At 39.6% G+C, this 19,435-nt stretch overlaps 1 protein-coding gene across 19 annotated transcripts in view; it reads left to right on the top strand.

Annotated features, from left to right (window-relative positions):
* Window positions 1–16,162: 16,162 nt before the first annotated feature.
* Window positions 16,163–19,435, top strand: part of SVIL (supervillin) — a 110,218-nt gene continuing 106,945 nt past the window's right edge. For 15 of the 19 annotated variants that reach the window (XM_014944964.1, XM_014944978.1, XM_014944977.1 and 12 more), the window contains exon 1: window positions 18,633–18,754. In XM_014944964.1, the coding sequence (XP_014800450.1) occupies window positions 18,691–18,754 (64 nt within the window). In that variant the 5' untranslated portion in view covers window positions 18,633–18,690. Of the gene's footprint in view, window positions 16,238–16,957; window positions 16,987–18,632; window positions 18,755–19,435 lie in introns of those variants that run through there. The other 4 variants (XM_014944973.1, XM_014944971.1, XM_014944974.1 and 1 more) reach the window with 3 other exon arrangements.

Genomic DNA, 19,435 nt, shown 5'->3' with positions numbered 1-19,435 from the left:
AGAGCCTTGGTGTTCATGGTGGTGGTTCGAGGTGGGTCAGAGTCAGACCAGACTAAAAATATGTGCTCTTCACAGTTTACTCATCTAACATGGATCCATGTATGAACATGGGTTTTTCCATTGCACCTCAGCTATGATTTGACAAATTAAATGCTTTCAAACTGAATGCTGAAGTAGTGTTTATTTGAAGCTTAAAATGCTGGATTTTGATTTTATTTTTTTTTCCTTTGTATTTGCAGCACCGTTTTCATACTTTTTTTTAAAAGAAGTTGTTTGTTTGAAGGAAACCTTATGCTTTGCAAGGAAGATCACATCTGGGAAAGGCCAGAAACTATTGCAGTTGTATAATGTTGCCTAGCTCTGTTGGGCTGTGATTGTGTGCGTCTGTTAGTAATCAAAAATTGCAGATTTTGGTGGAGCTGAATTATTTGTTGGTCTCTTCTATCAAGCGATAGAACAAGAGGAAATGGCCTCAAGTTGTGCCAAGGGAGGTTTAAATTGTATATTAGGACAAATTATCACCAAAAGGATTGTCAAGCATTGGAACAGGCTGCCCAGGGAAGTGGTGGAATTGTCATCCCTGGAGGTATTTAGAAGACTCGTAGATATGGTGCTTAGTGACATGATTTAATGAAGGTTTTTGTCAGTGTTAGGTTGATGGTTGGACTCCATGATCTGAAAGGTCCATTCCAACCTAGACATTTCTATGACTCTGTGGTTCTATCCTCTACTTGTTCATTAGATTGTAAAGATCTAAGAGCATGTAGCGTATTTAAAGACAACATGAGCTGCTGTATTTTGAAGTTACAAAATACATGCTGGAGTTACTGCATGTCTCTTTTGTACTGGAGAGTAAATTAAAGAGAATGGGGAAACAATCACAGAGAGGAAGGTGATTTGGAATAACTATACTCGGGTCAATACAAACAACATAGCAAGTTTTGGGAAGCTTTGTTAAACTAGGGCTGAGCACTTAAAAGTTTACTAGAAAGTAATATGTGCTATTGAACCTGATAGCTTTGGCTTCTGATCATCAGTGAAGGCCTGCTTTTTCACCTAGTTTTGCAACTGGGGATTTGCTTTGGCACAAAGGAGACAAGTGTCTTGTTTGAGTTAGCAGAATACAAGTGTCTGGTTGGAAACACTCCCAGCCATGATCAGATTCCTAGCCTTTTCTGTAACTGCTCAATAGTGCCACCAATGCATATTTGGCAACAAAAGAGTTATGACAACCTGCATGACAAACTCCAGGTTTTTTTGAGTATCTCAAAAACACTTGCATACAGAGTAAAAGCTGGTGATTTATAAACATTGGCTTGAAACAAAGTAACTGGATTGAACAGGACAGCTTGGTGGATTGTCCGTTCCAAGGCTTCCTAGGAGCTGCCAGATGAGTTTAACAGAACTATTGCCTCTGCCTGCTGACTTTGTAGCATCACTGGTGCAGCTTGGTAAGTTGACTGGTAGTGACTGGTCCTACCCCCCAGTACAGGAGTCTTGTCTCCTAAGACATCTTGGTCTTTCAGACCAAGATCTCCAGATTATTGCTAGGCTTTGTTTACAAAGGACATCTGAGCTGGCTCTGTTAGCCACTGCAGGTGTTGGATTGCCTCAGTGTTTTAGAGAAGGCTGTGCTTAAAAAAGGCTCTATCTTCTTTCTTTTGCTTGCTATAGAGTAAATTGAAGTATTTGAGTTAAAGCAAAAAAACCCTAACAAACAAAACTATTTGATTTCTCAGTTCATTCTGGTATGTTCCACAGTGCAAAGGGGAGACTCACGGGTGTGTTAAGCTCCAGACATGGGAGGGTGTTCTGCATTACAGGTGGATGAAATCAATTTCAGAGCCATCTGGCAATGAGCAGAGCATTACTGCTTGACTGCCTTGAACTTTACTTGTATAAACAGACCTCAGTCACACATTTCGAGAAGTGTCCTGGAAAGATTCACATTAATTTTTATACATTATTGTCTGGTGATTTTATTATCCAATATATTACATAATTCAGATCTGAGATGTAGACTCAAGGTAGTATCTCCATAGCAAAGTCCGTATTGTTCAGGGATGTTCCAGTGTTAATTGTTAACAGAGGTGCCCCCGGTGGCGAGCTGAGCTGCAAGGTTTGTTAGCTGAGCACTGCTTACAGCGCTCTAGTCATTCAAGTGCTATTTCTGATGTCTCACAACACCGACGTATTTAACTTAATAGATGTGACATGAAGGACCCTTATCCTGAAATGCGCTGCTGGAACACAGTTGAGACTGTTTGGATTATGCTCACAAATATTACTTTGTATTTTCTCCTGATTTAATTGCGCCATCTGATTCATTCGATTTAAGTAGTGTTCTCAAATTAAAGGAGGGGGATGAAACCAAACTTAATTGGATCTTTGAACAGAAGATCTGATATTATTCGATTGTTATATTATTTGATAGCTTCTGTATTGAGTGATGTTGTTTAGAACAAACATGTATTTCTGTGTGCACCTCATTTGCAAGAATCAATCTTATGTTGCAGTTGTCTTAGGCACTTGAGAGTCTTGCTTCATCTTGTCTACTGCTTCATTTCTTTTTCTTTCTTGTGTGGCACTATCCATTGCCAAAACCTTGGGGAATGGTTTTTTACTACAGATCTTAGTCTCATGTATAAGTAAGTCTTCAGTCTTGTTCCAGAATTGCTCAGTGAAGAGAGCTATCTCAATTGTTGCTGAGGAAGCTGAGATGCTTTGAGGTGTTGGAGATCAGAAGATTATTATAGTTCTGTAAGAACTCTTTGTTCTCCAATGTTAATAATGTCATTGAGCAATTTTGAAAATTTACGTAAATGAACAGAAGTGCAATAGGCTACATCAATCCAGTATGTCTCTAGTTATGTTGTTTTGTTAGAAAAATACCTCTTTTTAAACTTTATAAATTCTTACATGTATTGAATTTAGTTTAATGAAATCGATTTCATTAATGAGGGTGATGTTTTCAGTCATGCTGTCACAGGATGATTAAGCCCAGGAGATAAATCTAAACAAAGGGAATGTGTCTTGAATGCATTGTTGAGAGAGAATCTGAATAGGCCAGTGCAGGACCTCCTGGTTGATGAGCATGCAGCATTAGTCATGTCCTTCTGCCTTGTCTGAAGAACTAAATGTTTAATACTCCTTGCATTTCTGAATCTGGCCTTTCTGGAAACTGCAATTAGTTGTGACTATTATCTTTGGTAGGATATTCAGCCATTTCTACTTTGGATTTTCTGGTCTATTTCTATCATTAGTCTGTTCTTGGGTGTTTGGGAGGTTTTCTTTGGTTTGTTTGGCTGTGTGTTCCTCCCTAACTTGCTATGAAGACTTCATTGCTGGACACTCAGGCCATGTCCACTTGATCTGCATAGTCCCAACAGCCAAGATATCTTCCATTCTGTTGGAAAAAAAAAAAAGGAAAATTGGATTGTGAATTAGGTGACCTCTTGCTAGCTTTATGCAAAGAGTTGCTGGAAAGCAGGTATACTTTTAAGGGATTGCTTTTCTTTTATGGATCTCTCAGGAGCTGCATAGTTTTAATTCTGTTTTAAACTTTTGGGATTACTCTGCTGTTCTTGGTTTTGTCCAGATACACAAAGCAATTTTGCTACTGCTGTGCTGACCCACTGAATGATGCTGTTTCGGTGCAGAGTTGTAGTAATTGCTAGTCTAGCTTGGGCAGGAAATGCCAATGCGTCACTACTATCTCTGCCAAACCCAAATTTGATTCCTCCTTTGTAGAGATGTAAAAGGAGTATGTGCTAACACTCCTGTGCAAAGCAAATCTTACAGTAAAGCTGAATGTAACTGAAGATCAGAGCTACCTGCCAGACTTTATAGTGCGTGCTACGTGATGGATCACATGGAGACTGATTTAATGGAAACTCGGTCTATTGTACTGCTGAAGACTTTGAAATCAACCCTAATTGACCAATTCAAGTAAGAAGGCTTTTATTCCGCAAAGACTTCAAATGCAGTTTGTCCTTCCCTCCCCCTCCCACCTTTTATTTGTATAGGACATTTCTGGACTTACCACTTCCACCTTGGCTGGCCAAGCGCTTGGAATTTCCAACCAATCTAGCTCTTCTACCTTTGCCTGACCTCCACCAAACCTCCTTTAGCCATATTTGCAGTATCTTTTCTGGCCAAGAGAAAGCATGTGTGTCTTATTTGTATTGCATATTTTGGTTTGTGCACTGCTGAATAATTTTGCTAGAGCGGGGCTATGGTGTGAGTTTGGAAAGAGGGCATAAGTTATGTAAATGATATTGTCTCAACGATTTTTTTCTCTATAGGTAAGGCCTAATGAGGGCCAAAAATAAAAAGGTCTTGCAGACTAATTTGAAAAACTCTATGTTCAAAATTGGACAATTATTACATGTAGAATTGTCTTTTTAAAAAACATTTCTCCTTTTTTTTCCTTTTTTTTTTTTTTTTTTTTAATTCTTGAAGTGTAGTAATGGGTGCCTGTCTCTCTAATCTATTTTGACAGTGCTGGTGCTGGCAAGTTCAAAACTGCAAGTGTTGCTTGTGATGTGCTGGAATTCCAGCCGTGACAGCATGGTTGGCTCCTGACCTGCTGCTTCCTGTGCTTGATGCAGCAAGTCTGTTCCTCTGCGGTGCCGTGGTAAACAGTTGTGATAACTGCCACTTCTCAGCATATAAGAAGTTGAGCATCTTTTAAGCAGTGAATATATTATGCTACTAATGGCTTTGGACTAACTAAATTAAATGGAAACTGACTTTAACTCACTTAAAATGTGCTCAATATCCTGTTTGTAAACCCTCTTAGAGTTGACTGAGGCATCTGATTTTTAGTATTTCTCCTATATTTAAGTACAGAGGGAGACAGTGAAGTGTTAAAATGGATGAAAGGAGGTGAAAGCTGATTTGTTTTGGAGAGTGAGAATGCACTCTGGCTTGAAGGAATGATTCTCTAGACCTTGGTGGTTGGTATTAGCACTGAAACTTCACGTACTGTGAATGCCATAGACTTAAGTTACCATAAGGAGGTAAAATGGCAGCAAAATGAGTTGGAAAAGTGGAAGAAACTAGGCAAATCAAATAAAAGTTACCTTGTGGTAATGAAGTCTTGAATGTATGGGTTTTTTTGAAGATGTAGTTAAGAACTGCAATCTGCAGCATGATAAAATGTGTCTTCTGAAGGGAAAAACTGCTATTATTATGAAATCAGAACATGCAGATGTCTCTGGGCCTGAAGGAATGATTCAAAAAATTCATATTGAGAACTTGTAAGGCAATCTAATGAGCATATGTGGAAATCTGCTCCATAGTACTTATTAAGTTGGCAGAAGTCATTGGTTTACTGATAAAATATTTCTTTCATAGGTGCTGCTACTTAACAAGTCTAAGAACATTATAATTTAGTTTTGCAGCACTTTCAGAAGAAGTCCTAAATAATTGATGCCCTTGCCAAATGAGCTAAGAGAAACACTGTAATGCAACCAGCTCTGATGTCACAGTTGTAAGGAGTTTATTAAATAAACCTTTAAGTTCATATTATTTTTTTTTTTGCTAAGATTGGCATTTATTTAATTACAGGTGTGCTCTATTGCTACGGGTTTTGTGAGAAAATTCTGAAAGTTGAAAATATTCTTGCTTAGGTACATGGTTAAGCATGGCAGTTTGCTGCAAGTCTCATTAGACATTGGTGTTTGCCTATGTTAGGATATGAAATCAAGATGGACTACTGTGACTTGAATCAATGGCAGCTGGTTTACAAATATAAAAGGAATCTTCTGTTTGCCAGGTGTATCTTAGTCAAGGTTGCTGAAGTTATTTGAATGTACAGTCAGTGAAACCTGTGCACGGGGTCCTGTTAGGGTCCTGACTCTTTGTTATTGGGATACCCACACTCGTACTGCCTAGAGCATGTGGCAATCACTGCACTTCACTGTTTTTAAATTGGATTTGGGGATGAACTCGTTTATGCAGCTAGTACTTGGCTTTTATTTTGGTATATCTAATTGATATGTAAAAAATGAGGAAGGAATTCAAGCTGAAGACTGAGTGAGTGTGCCTAAGAGAGCTCAAGCGATGTGATTTGCCCTCTGAACTCATGACTGAAGCTCTAAGTACACTACGTGTTTCTGGCCACTGTTTCTGCCCTGGGGCACTCCATCAGAAGAGATTCCCACCCCTGTTCCTTGCACACTCGCACATGTTGGAGGTAACTCTCTCAATAAGAGTGCACATTGCAAATATGCAGAGTCTTGATTTATAACTGAGGTCTGGCTGAGCAGAGCTGTGCAAGTGCAGGTTAGAAGTCACTCAGATAACATAAATCCAGAACACTTGGGTCTGCCAGTTGGCTGATACATGAAGTGGGTGTTTTACAGCACACACTCTCTAACATGCAAGGAAGAGATCAAAACCAATAGTTGACTCCTAGCCTTGCTGTAAACCTAGTTTTAATCTCTTTGTTGTATTGTGCTGTTGATGGAGGTTTTTTCCTGCTTTTTTATTTTTTTAGCCTATAGGTAGGGAAATTCCCTGGAATTTTGATGAAATTCAAAGATGATGCAAATACTTACTTTTTTGCATTCATTGAGGTGCTTACCCTTCCCTAGTCAGCATAGAGAGTTATTTAGCTGATCTACATTGTGTCTAGCTTTTCAGAAGCTTGTTACCAGCCTAAAAAAACCTCCTCACTCTCGGTCATTTAAATTGAAACACGGCAGCCTAAAACTCAATTAAAACAAGAAATCAAATTTTCTGTTTGTCTTGTAGCCCATAGTGTATGTTACAGAAGATGCAGTCACCTGCTGCTGGCTACCTGGCAAACTGAACATCTGCCCTAAGCAGGTATGTTATGGATTTGTATGGAGCTGGGGAAAAACGAGGGGGCATCCCTCTGTGCAGGACCGAGCTGGCATCTCTGCGCTGTGGTTTCTCAAGTGTCGGAAGCAGGGAGGTCTGCTCTTGTTCAGATGTCTTCCCCAGCTGTGAGGCGGGAGGAGAGGAGCGCTGGCTGAGCTTGCCAGCAATGATAAGGCCTCCAGGTGGTGATCATAGTAAACATGCTGCGAAAATCACAGCCCCACTTTCCCAGGAGTTACGTGAGGCAAGGATGTACTTCTGTCACTTGTTCCGTTGGAAGCTTCTTGCCGCTGGCAGATAATGACATGCAAAGCAATCAAACTATGGCTCTCCCAGCGTTAATGGGGTTCTGGCTTATGGTACTTGCTTCCATTTTCAAGGCTGAATTTGTCAGCAGAGACAGACTACTTCACTCTGAAAATGTAAAATCTTATCACAGGTGCTTCTTGTGTTGTAATAAACTTATTAACTTTCCTCTACAACAGGAGCTGCATATCATGCATGTTTTTTTCTCCCCACTGTTTATTCAACAGTCTGCCAACCAGCATAGATATCTTCTGAACAGATTTATGCAAAACTGGCAAATTAAGTGGTAATGATGTTGCTTCCATTAATCTCAGACTGTTGTATTCCACATATACTATTCACGGCTGTATTACTGACTAATGTGGCTGCTATTGGCTACAATGAAGTACACCACAAAATTGCTTTGATCTTAGACTGCAGTTATAATTTGAGACAGCTACCTTAAAATAAAAGCACCTAAGTCCATAAATAAACTGTAAGCAACATTAACTTTTTAATAGCAGAAACAGTTATCAAGCCACTATGTAAATCCCACAGGGCTGGGTAATCTCTACCATAATTACGTAGGCCACTAAGTGAGTAAAAATTCCAAAGCTTAACTCATGAATAAGACTGGATTGTTTGTGATGTGATTTCATAAAACAAACAAGGAGACTAAAGGCTCCAGAGGCTACTTAAGGTTTTGCAGATGGGTTAATGGCTACTACTTCATTGTTTAAAGTATGTGTGAGGAGATACATGGGAATTGTAGAAAGAATGCCTAAGGAAGAAACTTATCATTAGAGATGTGCTGAATTTCTTTACCAATATAGTAACCAAAAGATCACTTTTATAATCTTCTGTTAGAAATAGCCTTTAAATGTTGAGTGAGGTTTTTTCTACTTATTCTGCTAGATAATCCATGTTGCTAAATATTTTCTGTCTGCTGTGTTCTAATTGTGCTAATAAAGTGAACATTTGCTGTGACAATTCTGGTTCTGCTTTGGTACTATTAACACAAACCTGTTCTGATCCCAAACATCCTGTCTAATTCTGCCACCTGAGACAGCTGTGCCAATAGAAAAACTGGGAAGAAAAAACACTTGCAGCAGTCTAGAAAAAAAAAAAGCGTCCCAGAACATGGGTGTTGGAGGAGAGAGAGCTGAGAAGATGTGTTCAGCCACACAGTTGGTGGAATTCTTAATGGATTATCTTTCCTGGCTTTTGAGGTAGCCAGCCCCAAACAGCAACGGAGGTACAGCCACCACACTGAAGATCATAGGAAGCTGTAGCATCCCTGTGGATTGGGCCTCCTCCCTTTCTTGAGAGAGGAGAAATGAGATTAAGCTTTTGGGGACATCTTATCTAGGGAACCTCCTGAAGACTATGTCTTGCTTTTTCCTTTTATATGGCTAAGCATTTTCTGATTGAGATAAAGCAGCATCTGTACTTCAGATACAGGAATTTGCACTTGTTCAGATAAATCTGCTGTATGGCACCTCACACCCAAATGCAGAAGGAATCACAGAAACAGCAGCAAATGGTGATCTTGTTGAGCGTGCAGACTTGTAGAAGGTAAGGCCCCTTCTATGCCTGTTCTCTGTTACCTCCCTTGTACTGGAGCTTTCTAAAAAAGTGAGGCTTGTGCTGGAGCCTTCTGCCTCAACGTGGATCCCTCTGTAAGCTTCAGTAAGTCCCTGACTCAAAGTCCCTGAAGAACTTAGAAATCTGGGTGATGGGAGCCATAGTCTTGTCCAAAATGGGCATTCTGTGGAAAAAATTCTCTTCCTTAGGCACATAATCTAAAAAATTGCTCCAGTGAGTTAACATGAATCTGTACCCTTTTAACCCTTAGTCACTCATCCTCACCAGTTACCATGTTCTCACCCACATGCACCAGCTTCCCCCTTTGCACCCCTCTGCTTTTCTGACCCTGTACTGAGTCATCTGTGTTTCATGTGTAAGGAAGCAATTGAATTATTTTTATGGTTGCTGGTCTGAAATGAGTCAGTGCAGGGTCAAACATGTTGTGGAGCAAGGAAGGGATAGACTCACACAGCCAGGGAGAGGAGTGGGAATCTGGCAGCCAGCAGCTGGCTGAGATTGCCGTGGAGCTATGGACAAACCCGGGTGACTTCTCCAAGGTCACACAAGCTTCTGTCAGCAAGAAATTGAAGCCATCTCTCTTGTGTTATAGGGGGCTTACCACAGGTCTGTCACATGCAATAACTGTTAGGAAGTGGCTTTAGATTTATTCTACTTGAATTTATTGTTTGCTTGCAAATACTGATATATGGCTTAATAGGTGCTTTCTAGTTTATGCCAAAATCCAAATGTATTGAGCTGGTCATAACTGTAGGTCTTCACTTGTAAGCTGGGTGCATCCCATGAATAATACATAGTTAACTTCAGGTAACTTTCCCTTAGAAATTTGATTTTTGGATACCCAGTGATCTGTTGAATATGGTGCATTTATGCTTAAGGGCTACTGCCTTTTAATAAAGGTAACACAGGAATTAGTATCTGAAACAAATCCTTACATGGTATTATATTGCAAACTCAGTAAAAAATCGGTCAGTACACAGTTGCCTGATAATGTGCACAGTCTTCAGCGTGACACTTTATCAATAGTCTAATACAAAATTTAGAAAAGAGTATTTCACTGATCCTGGATGCACAGATTTCTTATCGGATATGGCATTTTGAGCTATGTTCCTTGCTGTTAAGGCAGTGCTGAATGTAAGGGTCCGAGGGCAGAGCTTGGGTCATGTGTTCTGGCATCGGTTTCTACGCCTTATTTTTTGTTTGGGAAGGAATAAACTAGGAGACTTCTTTGAGTGAAGAGTTTAGAGATCTGTGCTGGTTATGAAGCTGTCTGCTTCACTCCTGTGTTTTTACAGTTTCCTTAGAAAAAGGAATACCCCAAAAAAATGCTGGACATGATTATATGTAACATATGTGCATTTTCTTTACACAATGCACTACAGTTAGTTCAATTTGAAGGGCTTTCTTCTAGCTCTGGCAAGTTTTGTCAAGCTACCATTTGACTTAATTTCTGTGGGTTTGTTTTTGTTTTTTTACTTTTATGTCTTGAAACCAAAGAAAGCTTGTTGCAGTTAAAAAAATGAAAAGGACAATATTGGAGAAATCTGTCTCCAGCAATCTATTATATTGTCTGATGTTCTTCTAGGAACAAATGCATCATGTGGATTTTTATGTAGGAGGATTTTTAGACTTTTAATGGTTGGGTGTTAGCCACAAGGTTCATGTGACATGACAAATGTGGAACATCTGTGTACTGATGCACATCGCTGTTCTAAAAGTCATTCCCACCACCACATGTATTGAATTAAATACAAGAATTTAGGAAAAAAATAGATGGAAGAATACATTCTGTCAAATACAACGGCAAGGATCTTTTGTGCAAACCATCAGAGCTCACTCACGCACTTCTCTATGCACTTCTTGTTCAGAGGTCTGTCTGATGTGCTCTATGCATTAACTGTTGCCCCCTTTGGACTGGGAGAGTGGTATCAAGCTTTCGTAGTCAGTAGCAAACTATTTTCTGGGTAGAAATTATAGTTTAGCATAAGGGATTTCTCAATATAGTTCCTTGCCTGAAGGATGTATGGGCTATATGTGAGGTAAGTAGCTGGCTGTTTTGGCATAATTGAATTGGAAATGAAGTGTGGGTGAGTGGCTTTGACCAGGATCTCTCATATGAAAACATGAATCTTATTCATAACTCTGCCTGAAATGACCTTACTTGGCAACCAATATCCTGGTAAATCCTGAGTGCTACTGTTTGACTCCATGCTATGAAGTAAAATGACTGTGATGTAGAAAAGAAAAGCAATTCAGACCTAAGATTTGACCTCTAGCATTCTGGACCAGTAGCTAGGAATCCTACTTGTTCTAGACTGCTTACCAAATTGCATGAAAGGTGCCATACTTCATTACGATTGGTGTACTTGCTGCTATCACCATGGTCTGACGAGAGAGGCTGCCAGGTGTTGATTGCAGGATACAGTACATCCAAAAAACAGACCTCAGGATGTAGGTCACACCTTATATTGATGTGGAATTCATTTTTAGGATGGCAAGAACCTCACTGCTGTGCAGAAGTAAGTGTGGTAGATACATGCAAGTCATTAGGAAGACAACTATTAGTATTTCAGAAGTGGTCTGAAACTTTAGATGTTTAGGTTTGAACACATCATTAAGTAGGTTGGGTTTTTTTTAAGTAATGCAATTACAGATAAGGATTTATTGAATTCTGGTACTCAGCTAGAAACCAGTCTTAAAAAAATCAGTCCTTACTTTCTAGGCTATGTTCACTATGTTCACAGACTTGGGTCTGGGAGTACAAACAAAAAACCTCCTTTAGTTGATCTGAATTTAGTTTCAAACATCTATCACTGAAATGATTCCTGAACACTTCCTTCATACGTTGAAATTACAGTGGCTGTTCTCACAGTGTGCTGAACTCTTTTTCAAATTAGTATTTGTGAAGCTTTTAATACCTTGCTTAAAAGAGATTTCAGTTTATAAGAGCTTCTGCTCTGCAGTGGACATAAAAGCTCTTGCTCCAAAATATCGACATAGGCCTGCATTTCAGAGGCAATGTGTACAGCCATTGGAAATCTTGGATGTTTTGAAAATGTCACTTCACTTGGAAACAGCTTATGAACGATGCCCTGCTTTTAAAGGAGGCATAAGAAATGGTCTGAGGTAAAGGGAACATCTCTGGGATTTGTTGTCCAGGGTCAGGTATTTAGGATAGGTGCTTAGGGACTGGGCAGAAGTGGTATACAAGCCCTAAATAATTTGGGCATCCATTTTAATTGTGCTGTTCATAAATGCTGTCTTAAAGTTTGCTATGCTAGTAGTTTTTATCGTAAAACTATAGTGAGCTTATAACAAAACACAGATTCTTTAATAATTAAAGTTGGGGGGGACACACATTTTTGTTTGGGTTTTAAGTTGATAGTTTTGAAACTAGTATAATTTTGGTTTTGGTTTTGGTTTTCTTTGTAAAAGCTCTTGATTAGAACCAACCAGCCAGAGTCCCACCCCAGTCTGCCTGGGCTCTCTAAGAGGCCACCCCCCAGCTGACTCTGGGAGCCCTTTAGCGAGTGAGGATCCGTGAGAATTTTTATATCACATTTCCAGCAGGCTTCTTGTCTTGAGTGCTGGCTACAGGAAGGATATCTGAGTCAGCAGCTCTGTCCACATGCCCCCTGAAAGTCTGGTACAGAACACGGGCTGATCTGTTCGGTACAGGACTTGTCCAAGCAGAGTGTTTCTATTTGAAATGTTTCTCAATTGAAGTTTGCAAAACTGTAGTTAGGAAACAATTCTGTACATCCAGAATGTTTAGGTGTTAAATTAAGCTGGTGTTCACGGTAGTTAAATGTAGCTTTCATGTAAATTACTTTATGTAGGCACAGCAGTATCTTCACATCCTTAGAACAATATAAGTAATATAGCTTCTTTTACCTGTGCTCCAGTTTTGTTAAAAAATTGGGGGTAATCCTTTGAGGCCCTTCTGACCTCAGTCATTTTATGGCATGAAAATGTCCTTCAGAGTGCTGGGAAAATAATTTGATAATTTTTCTAAGGCTTTAAAGAGACATCTAATGTCTTTGAGTTTTTATTACACTAGAGGTCAGTGTATGACGGGAGCTTCTGTGAGGTGGTATAGAGTTTCTTGCAGAATCCTGTTTCATCAAATTTGAAACCAGATTCTAAGAGAAAATGTAGCCTACCACTGTGGAAAAAACTTTCATATTAACATGTCTTATGACTTTCTTGGCTAAAGGGCTTTTTTGAGCTTCCTGCTTTTAATTCTCCTTGCTTAAGGAGTATTTGGCGAGTATCAGTAACAGCGCTTTAATGTGGTAAGCATGAATACGCACACACAATTGTTCCACTGTGCACCTCAAACATTAATCTTGCGTTGCAATAACACGACTTTTTGATTCAGATATATTTATATGCCATGCTATTTATAGGAGTCATCCTTAACTTGTGCACTGTACTGATTAAGGACATGGTGGGAGAATTGTACGTGTACCTACTATTCTTAGTGTGTATGTCAACTTCCTGGGCACCCAGCTGGTGACTTTCAGGTGAAGGGCTTCGCTTTTGTGTGTTGAGGGAAGTGGGACCTCCTCAGCAGGTCTTCTTCAGTTCTCCAGAAAAGTAATTTCTTTAAACATCTGAAATGTGCAAAAGCAGATTGTTTCTGAAAACATCATTGGGCAGGGGGACTAGAACAGATGGTCAAACTACAACGGTGTTATGTGAGGTCAAATGGGAGAGAAATGCGCTGAAGGAGAGTCCTGCTGACTGGAGCAGATTACATCACAAATGACAATTTAATTAAGATGGTGGGATAGGAAAAAATCACAGCAGGGTGGATTTAAGCTCTTGAATGTGTTTTCTAAGAGAACTGGCTACAAACAAAAGTGCCTATATCCTGTTAGTCTTCTGTAGGATTCTTCTGACGTGCCTGGAAAACAAGAAAAATAGGAAATGGGATGTTAACAGTTTAAGGCTAGCACGAGAATAGAGTATAAGTGCAGGCATAGAGCAGAATTTTGCTGTTCTAAGTGGTGTTCTGAATGTTCAAGAGAGACCTGGACCATTGAAAGTCTTTGTGGCCTTTCTCTTTGATGGGCTGGAAGGAGGGGGGAACACTGTAAGAGCATAACCAGCAGTCTGAAAATCTCCTTTGCACTTGGCTGCTGCCCAATATGTTATGTTACATGCCTACGGAGCATTAAGTCCTTTGCACTTGGCTGCTGCCCAATATGTTTTGTTACATGCCTACGGAGCATTAAGAATGACACCTCAGTTTGAGATAGTGTGAAGGAGGTGTTAGACTCTGGTTTAACTGAACTCTCTGTGAGGATTTCTGACTCCACAAGAAAGTTGTTGCATTTCTCCACCCCTTTCCCAGGTTTTTCCAGGCTGCGTTTTTTTTATTCTCTGTAAGAAATGAAGGTGTAATAAGGCTGTACAGAATGGTTTTGTGGTGTCAGGCTTCATTAGGTTGCTATTGAAGAGCCTGAGAAGATGATGGCTCTGCAGAACTGATGTGATATAAGTCATTAAGCAACAAAGAAAACATCCTAAAAACTTCTTTCCCTTTCTGTCCATTTGACATTGGAGGAACACAGCCCTAATTTGTTTCAGTGAAACTCTTTAAAGTCTGTTCTGCATATAAGAGCTGCAGAAACCACGAGCCTTATCTGAAAGAAGAGAAACAGTTGTAGCTGTCCTGTAGCCAGCCTAGTGAATAACTTGATGGGCCGCTGCGGATTCTTGCAGAACAGCTATATTTCTGTCTGCTGTGCATGTAGTGACAGTCTTTCCTGGTTCAGCTGTCAGGTGTTAAATTAGTCCAAATATTGATGTTATTTGCATCCAGAAGAATATTTGTCTAGAAAAATTGTAAGGTTGATTATTCTCCTGTATCAAAAATAATGGATCTTTGTGGCTAAGCAAAAGTTATTACCTACTAGCCTCTCTTTCTAATTCATAAGATCAAGTATCCAAATGGTATTTTAAGGTTTGTCTTTCTTTCGTGATGTCCTGACTGATTCCAGGATCTATCTATTGTGTAATAAAGCAGAGTCCATCAAAAAGACAAAAATTAATATTTGGAGTGTCTTTTCCTGCTTTTGTTCAAAACTCTCAAAATGTGTGAGTTATCAGATAAACAGTTCAAGTGGTTTGTCAGAGACTTCTTGGATGAGCTGGAGAGAGAGTGTAAAGAATTGCAGCCAAGGTCAGCCTTTAAAAGGTTGGAATTCAGTTGTCAGCTCTTGCATTTTGATTTCAATCTCAAATGTTTCCTGGTAGGTGCTCTGTGTTTCTTAGGCCTTGTATTTATCTCATTGCGTGTTCTTGCCAAAGCTTCTTGAAAGCCTTCTGACACTGACTCTAGAATATAGCGACATAGGCAAATATGAAGAAACCCAGAACAACTCTGTCAAGATAGTTCCACTCACACCAGATATTCAAGGTTCCTTTACAAGTATAGACTTAGACAGGCTTCAAAGCTAAGGGCCTTCAAAACTGCAGCACCACAGTCATCTCCCTCTTGTTCCAATACACAGATGTAGCATTTGCCAAAAAAGAAGAAATAATGAAATACACTAGTGGGATAGTGGCAGTGCACACCAGGTTTAATGTGCGCTGTGCATTATAAATGTCACCTCTTCCAACATCATAGTGACTTCCAGGAAACCCATAAAGTAGTTGACCAAAGCTATGGCTGGTTTTCAAATCCTTCCTTTTCTGTCTTTTTAAAAGGTTAATATATAAAGAGGAAGAAGGCAGGAACAGCAGAAGTAATCAGACAGCCCTACACTTAAGTAGCAAGAAGGAATTCAGAAACTGAGCATTGTGTGATGGTAATAGTGAGCATAATAGTCTTTTGGTAGATGCTGCTGTTTTGTTGTTGTCTTCAGTGCTCCTTGACCTTATTGAAGACTACTGAATCCAACTGCTTTCTGTGAAGTGGTTAGGTGAAAGCTCAGCATTTCTAGAGAAATTGGTAGTTCAAGAATGTATCTAATATTAAAGACTCAGACAGTAGTAACTGAAGGGTCAAGTTCCTCATGGTCCCTATCAAACTTCTAAGACCTCACTTTCCCTGTGAATATAACTACAGTCCATCAATAGCTGGGCTTTGAAAAGTGCTGTTGCTTGAGGTGATGATCTTGTGTATATGAATGGGCAAGGTAGCAATATACTTTAAACTGTTTCATTCCTCGAAGTCAATCAGGTCATCCCTTTTGTGCAATTGCCTGGTAGTTCTGAAGTTGCTTTCATATCTTGTGATGTGTGTATGCGCTTCTTAGCTGTACTTTTTTTTTCTGTTTATTTCTTACAGGAGGAGGACTACCTTCCCTTTTGTGCAATTGCCTGGTAGTTCTGAAGTTGCTTTCATATCTTGTGATGTGTGTATGCGCTTCTTAGCTGTACTTTTTTTTTCTGTTTATTTCTTACAGGATTCTTTGGATTGTGAGCCACTTGGACATGGTGATGCAGATCTACCTAGAGGGTCAGGCCTGGATGGTTGAGATTTAAGGTGAGCCTGTGCTGAAAAATGAATCTAGGTGTGAACCATGAACTATGGGTTGTTGGTTTTTAATTTTTTTTCCTGGAGTTGTTTGTACCAAACATTTAAAGAAGAATTTCTATGTGCCTCCTAGTACGTGTGTAGCATTCATAAAACACAGTGGTGTAATAACTAAGATCCCAGAGTCACTTTTAGCTTCAGAAAAGCTGGGTGGTATTTAAATACCTAGGAAATGCTAATGCTGCTTTAAGAAGAAATTTTATTCAATATGAAAGTGACAATAAGAGTTCCCAAAACTTCATCTCAGTATGCACTAAGAGGCAGCAGGCAGCTGAGATGGATCTCCTATTCCAGCCTTTCTATCATTCCCTCTTCCAATTGTCGTGTAACAAAAGAGCTTCAGCCATTCTAGGCTACGGACAATTCCTTCAAATATAATATTTTAATTAATTAAAGATCTGTATTCTACGTTTCGTGTTGCCTACTCTTTTGTTTTGCAGACTTTTGGTGATGTATTTGCAGTTTAAATTTGATTCAGTTTTTTTCAGTTCTTAGCTATGGGACAGCGTTTCCCTAAACAAACCAAGAACAAAAGGGACTTTTTTTTTAAGTTTGTTTAACAGGTTCTGTCAGTCCCATGAAGGCAGAGCTGCCATAACTTGGGTATTGCATGGAATGAATCTTGCCCTTGGAGAATTGTGTGGTTTTTGCGAGTGGAGAGATGTGATTTCTTGGACATGATCAGGAAGATCTTACTGGTTTGTATCAGCAAAATAGTATATAGATGGTATATCTCTTAACTTCCCTAAAATAGTACTGATGTCTAATTCTGCCCATACTGCCTGGAAAGAGTTGTCATCCTGCTATTTCTCTTGCTGCATGTAGCCAATGTTTTTTCTCAGAGGTGTGGTAGGCTCTGCTTCAGTTGTTGCTTCAAAATTGTGAGAACTGTTTTCCTTGCAAATTGCCATAGCTTCTGAAGGTTGAGGGAAATTTTCATCTTTAGGAATATTTCGTTTCCTTCAAACTGTAATGACTCAAGAGTGTTGGTGTGAAGCCATGCAAAGCAAGAGAAGGTCAAGAAATTTGAGAAGTGATGACTCAACTGTATTGCTTTTGGTAATTTCTTTGAATTGTGGATTCTAGCTTCATTAGTGGCTCTATAAACCCTGGTGTTGGAGACTTGCAACTGATATGTTTTCTAAAAACAGAGGGAGGAGAGGGAGTGCTTGGTTTATTTCAACAACCACAAGCGACACTTCCAAAATACACTTGTGGTTGTATCTCAGAGTTATGAATCTTGGGTTATCTAGCAGTGACTACCATGGTGAGACAGTAGCCTAATATATCCGTGCTTTATTTAGAAAAGGTAGTTCTTATCAGAGACAAGGAACACCAGTGTTTCATTCACTGTGCTTGCTGAATCCCTGAGTGCAGATATCAAGTCTGTCAGCAGTTCAGACTGCACGATACAGAAACTCAGCTTTCAGGATCTGGCTGCAAGTTCTTAAGGATTTTGCAGTACAGAAAGAAAAAAGCTCCTCTCCCCCTCCCCCTTCTATCCTTTCAAGTGTACTTTTTAGGCTGTCCTAGGGTTTGATGAAAGTTAACAAAGGGGTGTAATATTTCTTGATCAGATAGATTTTTCACTTACATTGTGGTGATTTTTTGATCACTCTGTTATCTCACTGGGAGTGGTAGTTCACAAGTATTACAAGATTGTAACATCTTTATAAATTCTTCAGGCAGAGCCTAATTATACCACTCATTACATTTAGAGGATGCTACAGGTTAAGAAAAAAAATTACTTTTTCCTTACTGCAGAGTTTCACCTGTAGAGTCTGGGTGTGTGTCTTCAGTAAGACAGCAATCTTTTACTGTTCTGCCTGTTTAAAAATAAAATGGAAGCGCAAATCTTCCCTGACAAACTAGCAAATCCTCAGTTTTGGGGGAATATACACTTTGCATTGTAGGTAAGATGGGTTAGAGGCCATAGGCTTTGACACAAAACGTGTGTCTTTATTGCCATAGACAGACAGCGCAGCCAACCTGGGGATTACTGAAGTCCATGGGACTGTCCTCCCTGACTTGCCACCTTCTCATCAATTCACAGCCTAGGGAATTGTTTGGCCCTGTGGCAATAACACCAACCGTAATATGCATCTGATAGTGAAAGAATGAACGGATTGTTCTCCCAGAAAGACAAAAAGTGTTTGTGTTGGGTTTTGGGCTTTTATTTATTTATTTATTTTTAAGAGAAATAAAAAATCCTCTGTGGATCATTTTAGGCTCTCACAGAAACTTGAATATGCTAAATGAGTGGTGTTTCCTCGCTGAGCCAATAGGGATGGGCAGGCACAGGCAACACTTTTATCCCACGGGAGGGAGGAGGGGTGAATGAGCTAGAAGATATAAGCTGAAACAAAGCCATGCTGTCCTTCTGAGTCATTCGCATACACTGGATGGGTAAGGCTTCCTGCTTCCTGGGACACAGAAGTGGGGTCATGATTCTAACAATGGATTCTGGTAAGCCACTTTTTATTAAATTTGTCTGTCCTTTTTTTTTTTTTTTTTCCTCTGGGAAGTCTCTCCTTTCCCCCCCACCGCCCCACATATCTGTAAACTGGGAAGCTGAATTGTTAAATGAATATATGCTTACTCCAGACTTCCCAAGCTGTGTGCACTTTACTGTGTGTTACACTGGTGTTATTTCTTGTCTGTTACTCATTGAAATACTTATCCTCTCTTGCAATGCAAGACCTTAGTATCAGAAGTATGTCTGTTAATTTGTACTTCTGTCTTTACTGGGACAAAACTTGTGGTCTGAGGAGTGCTTGATGCCTCGCTTTCTTTGATAATAGAGTTGATAGTCTCTAGAAGACACATACTAGATCTTACACTTGCTGTAAAGAGCTAGTGGTGAACTAATGCGTTGGCTGTGGCTTCCTCTACTCTGTTTACAGAAATTTTGTGTTGGGGAGGGAGAGGGAGAAATTGCTTCATTTCTGTGGTAGTCAGTTCTGCTTTGTGTGTTTATAACAAAGGAAGTCTATGTGAAAAGAGTACACAGAGGGGTTTTTTTTTTTTTTTCAAATTAGATGTGAAAGTGAATTCTTTAACTTACTTCCCTGTGTGATAGGGAGAGTGAATGGAAACAGTAAGATGTAGAGTTGTTTCTATAAAAGAAACAAGCATTCCGAGCCCTGC

Source organism: Calidris pugnax, unplaced genomic scaffold (assembly GCF_001431845.1).
Source record: "Calidris pugnax isolate Ruff unplaced genomic scaffold, ASM143184v1 scaffold54, whole genome shotgun sequence".
Classification (NCBI taxonomy): Eukaryota; Metazoa; Chordata; class Aves; order Charadriiformes; family Scolopacidae; genus Calidris; species Calidris pugnax.
Note: the sequence above shows the minus strand (reverse complement) of the source record. Positions and strands in the feature narration are given on the sequence as shown.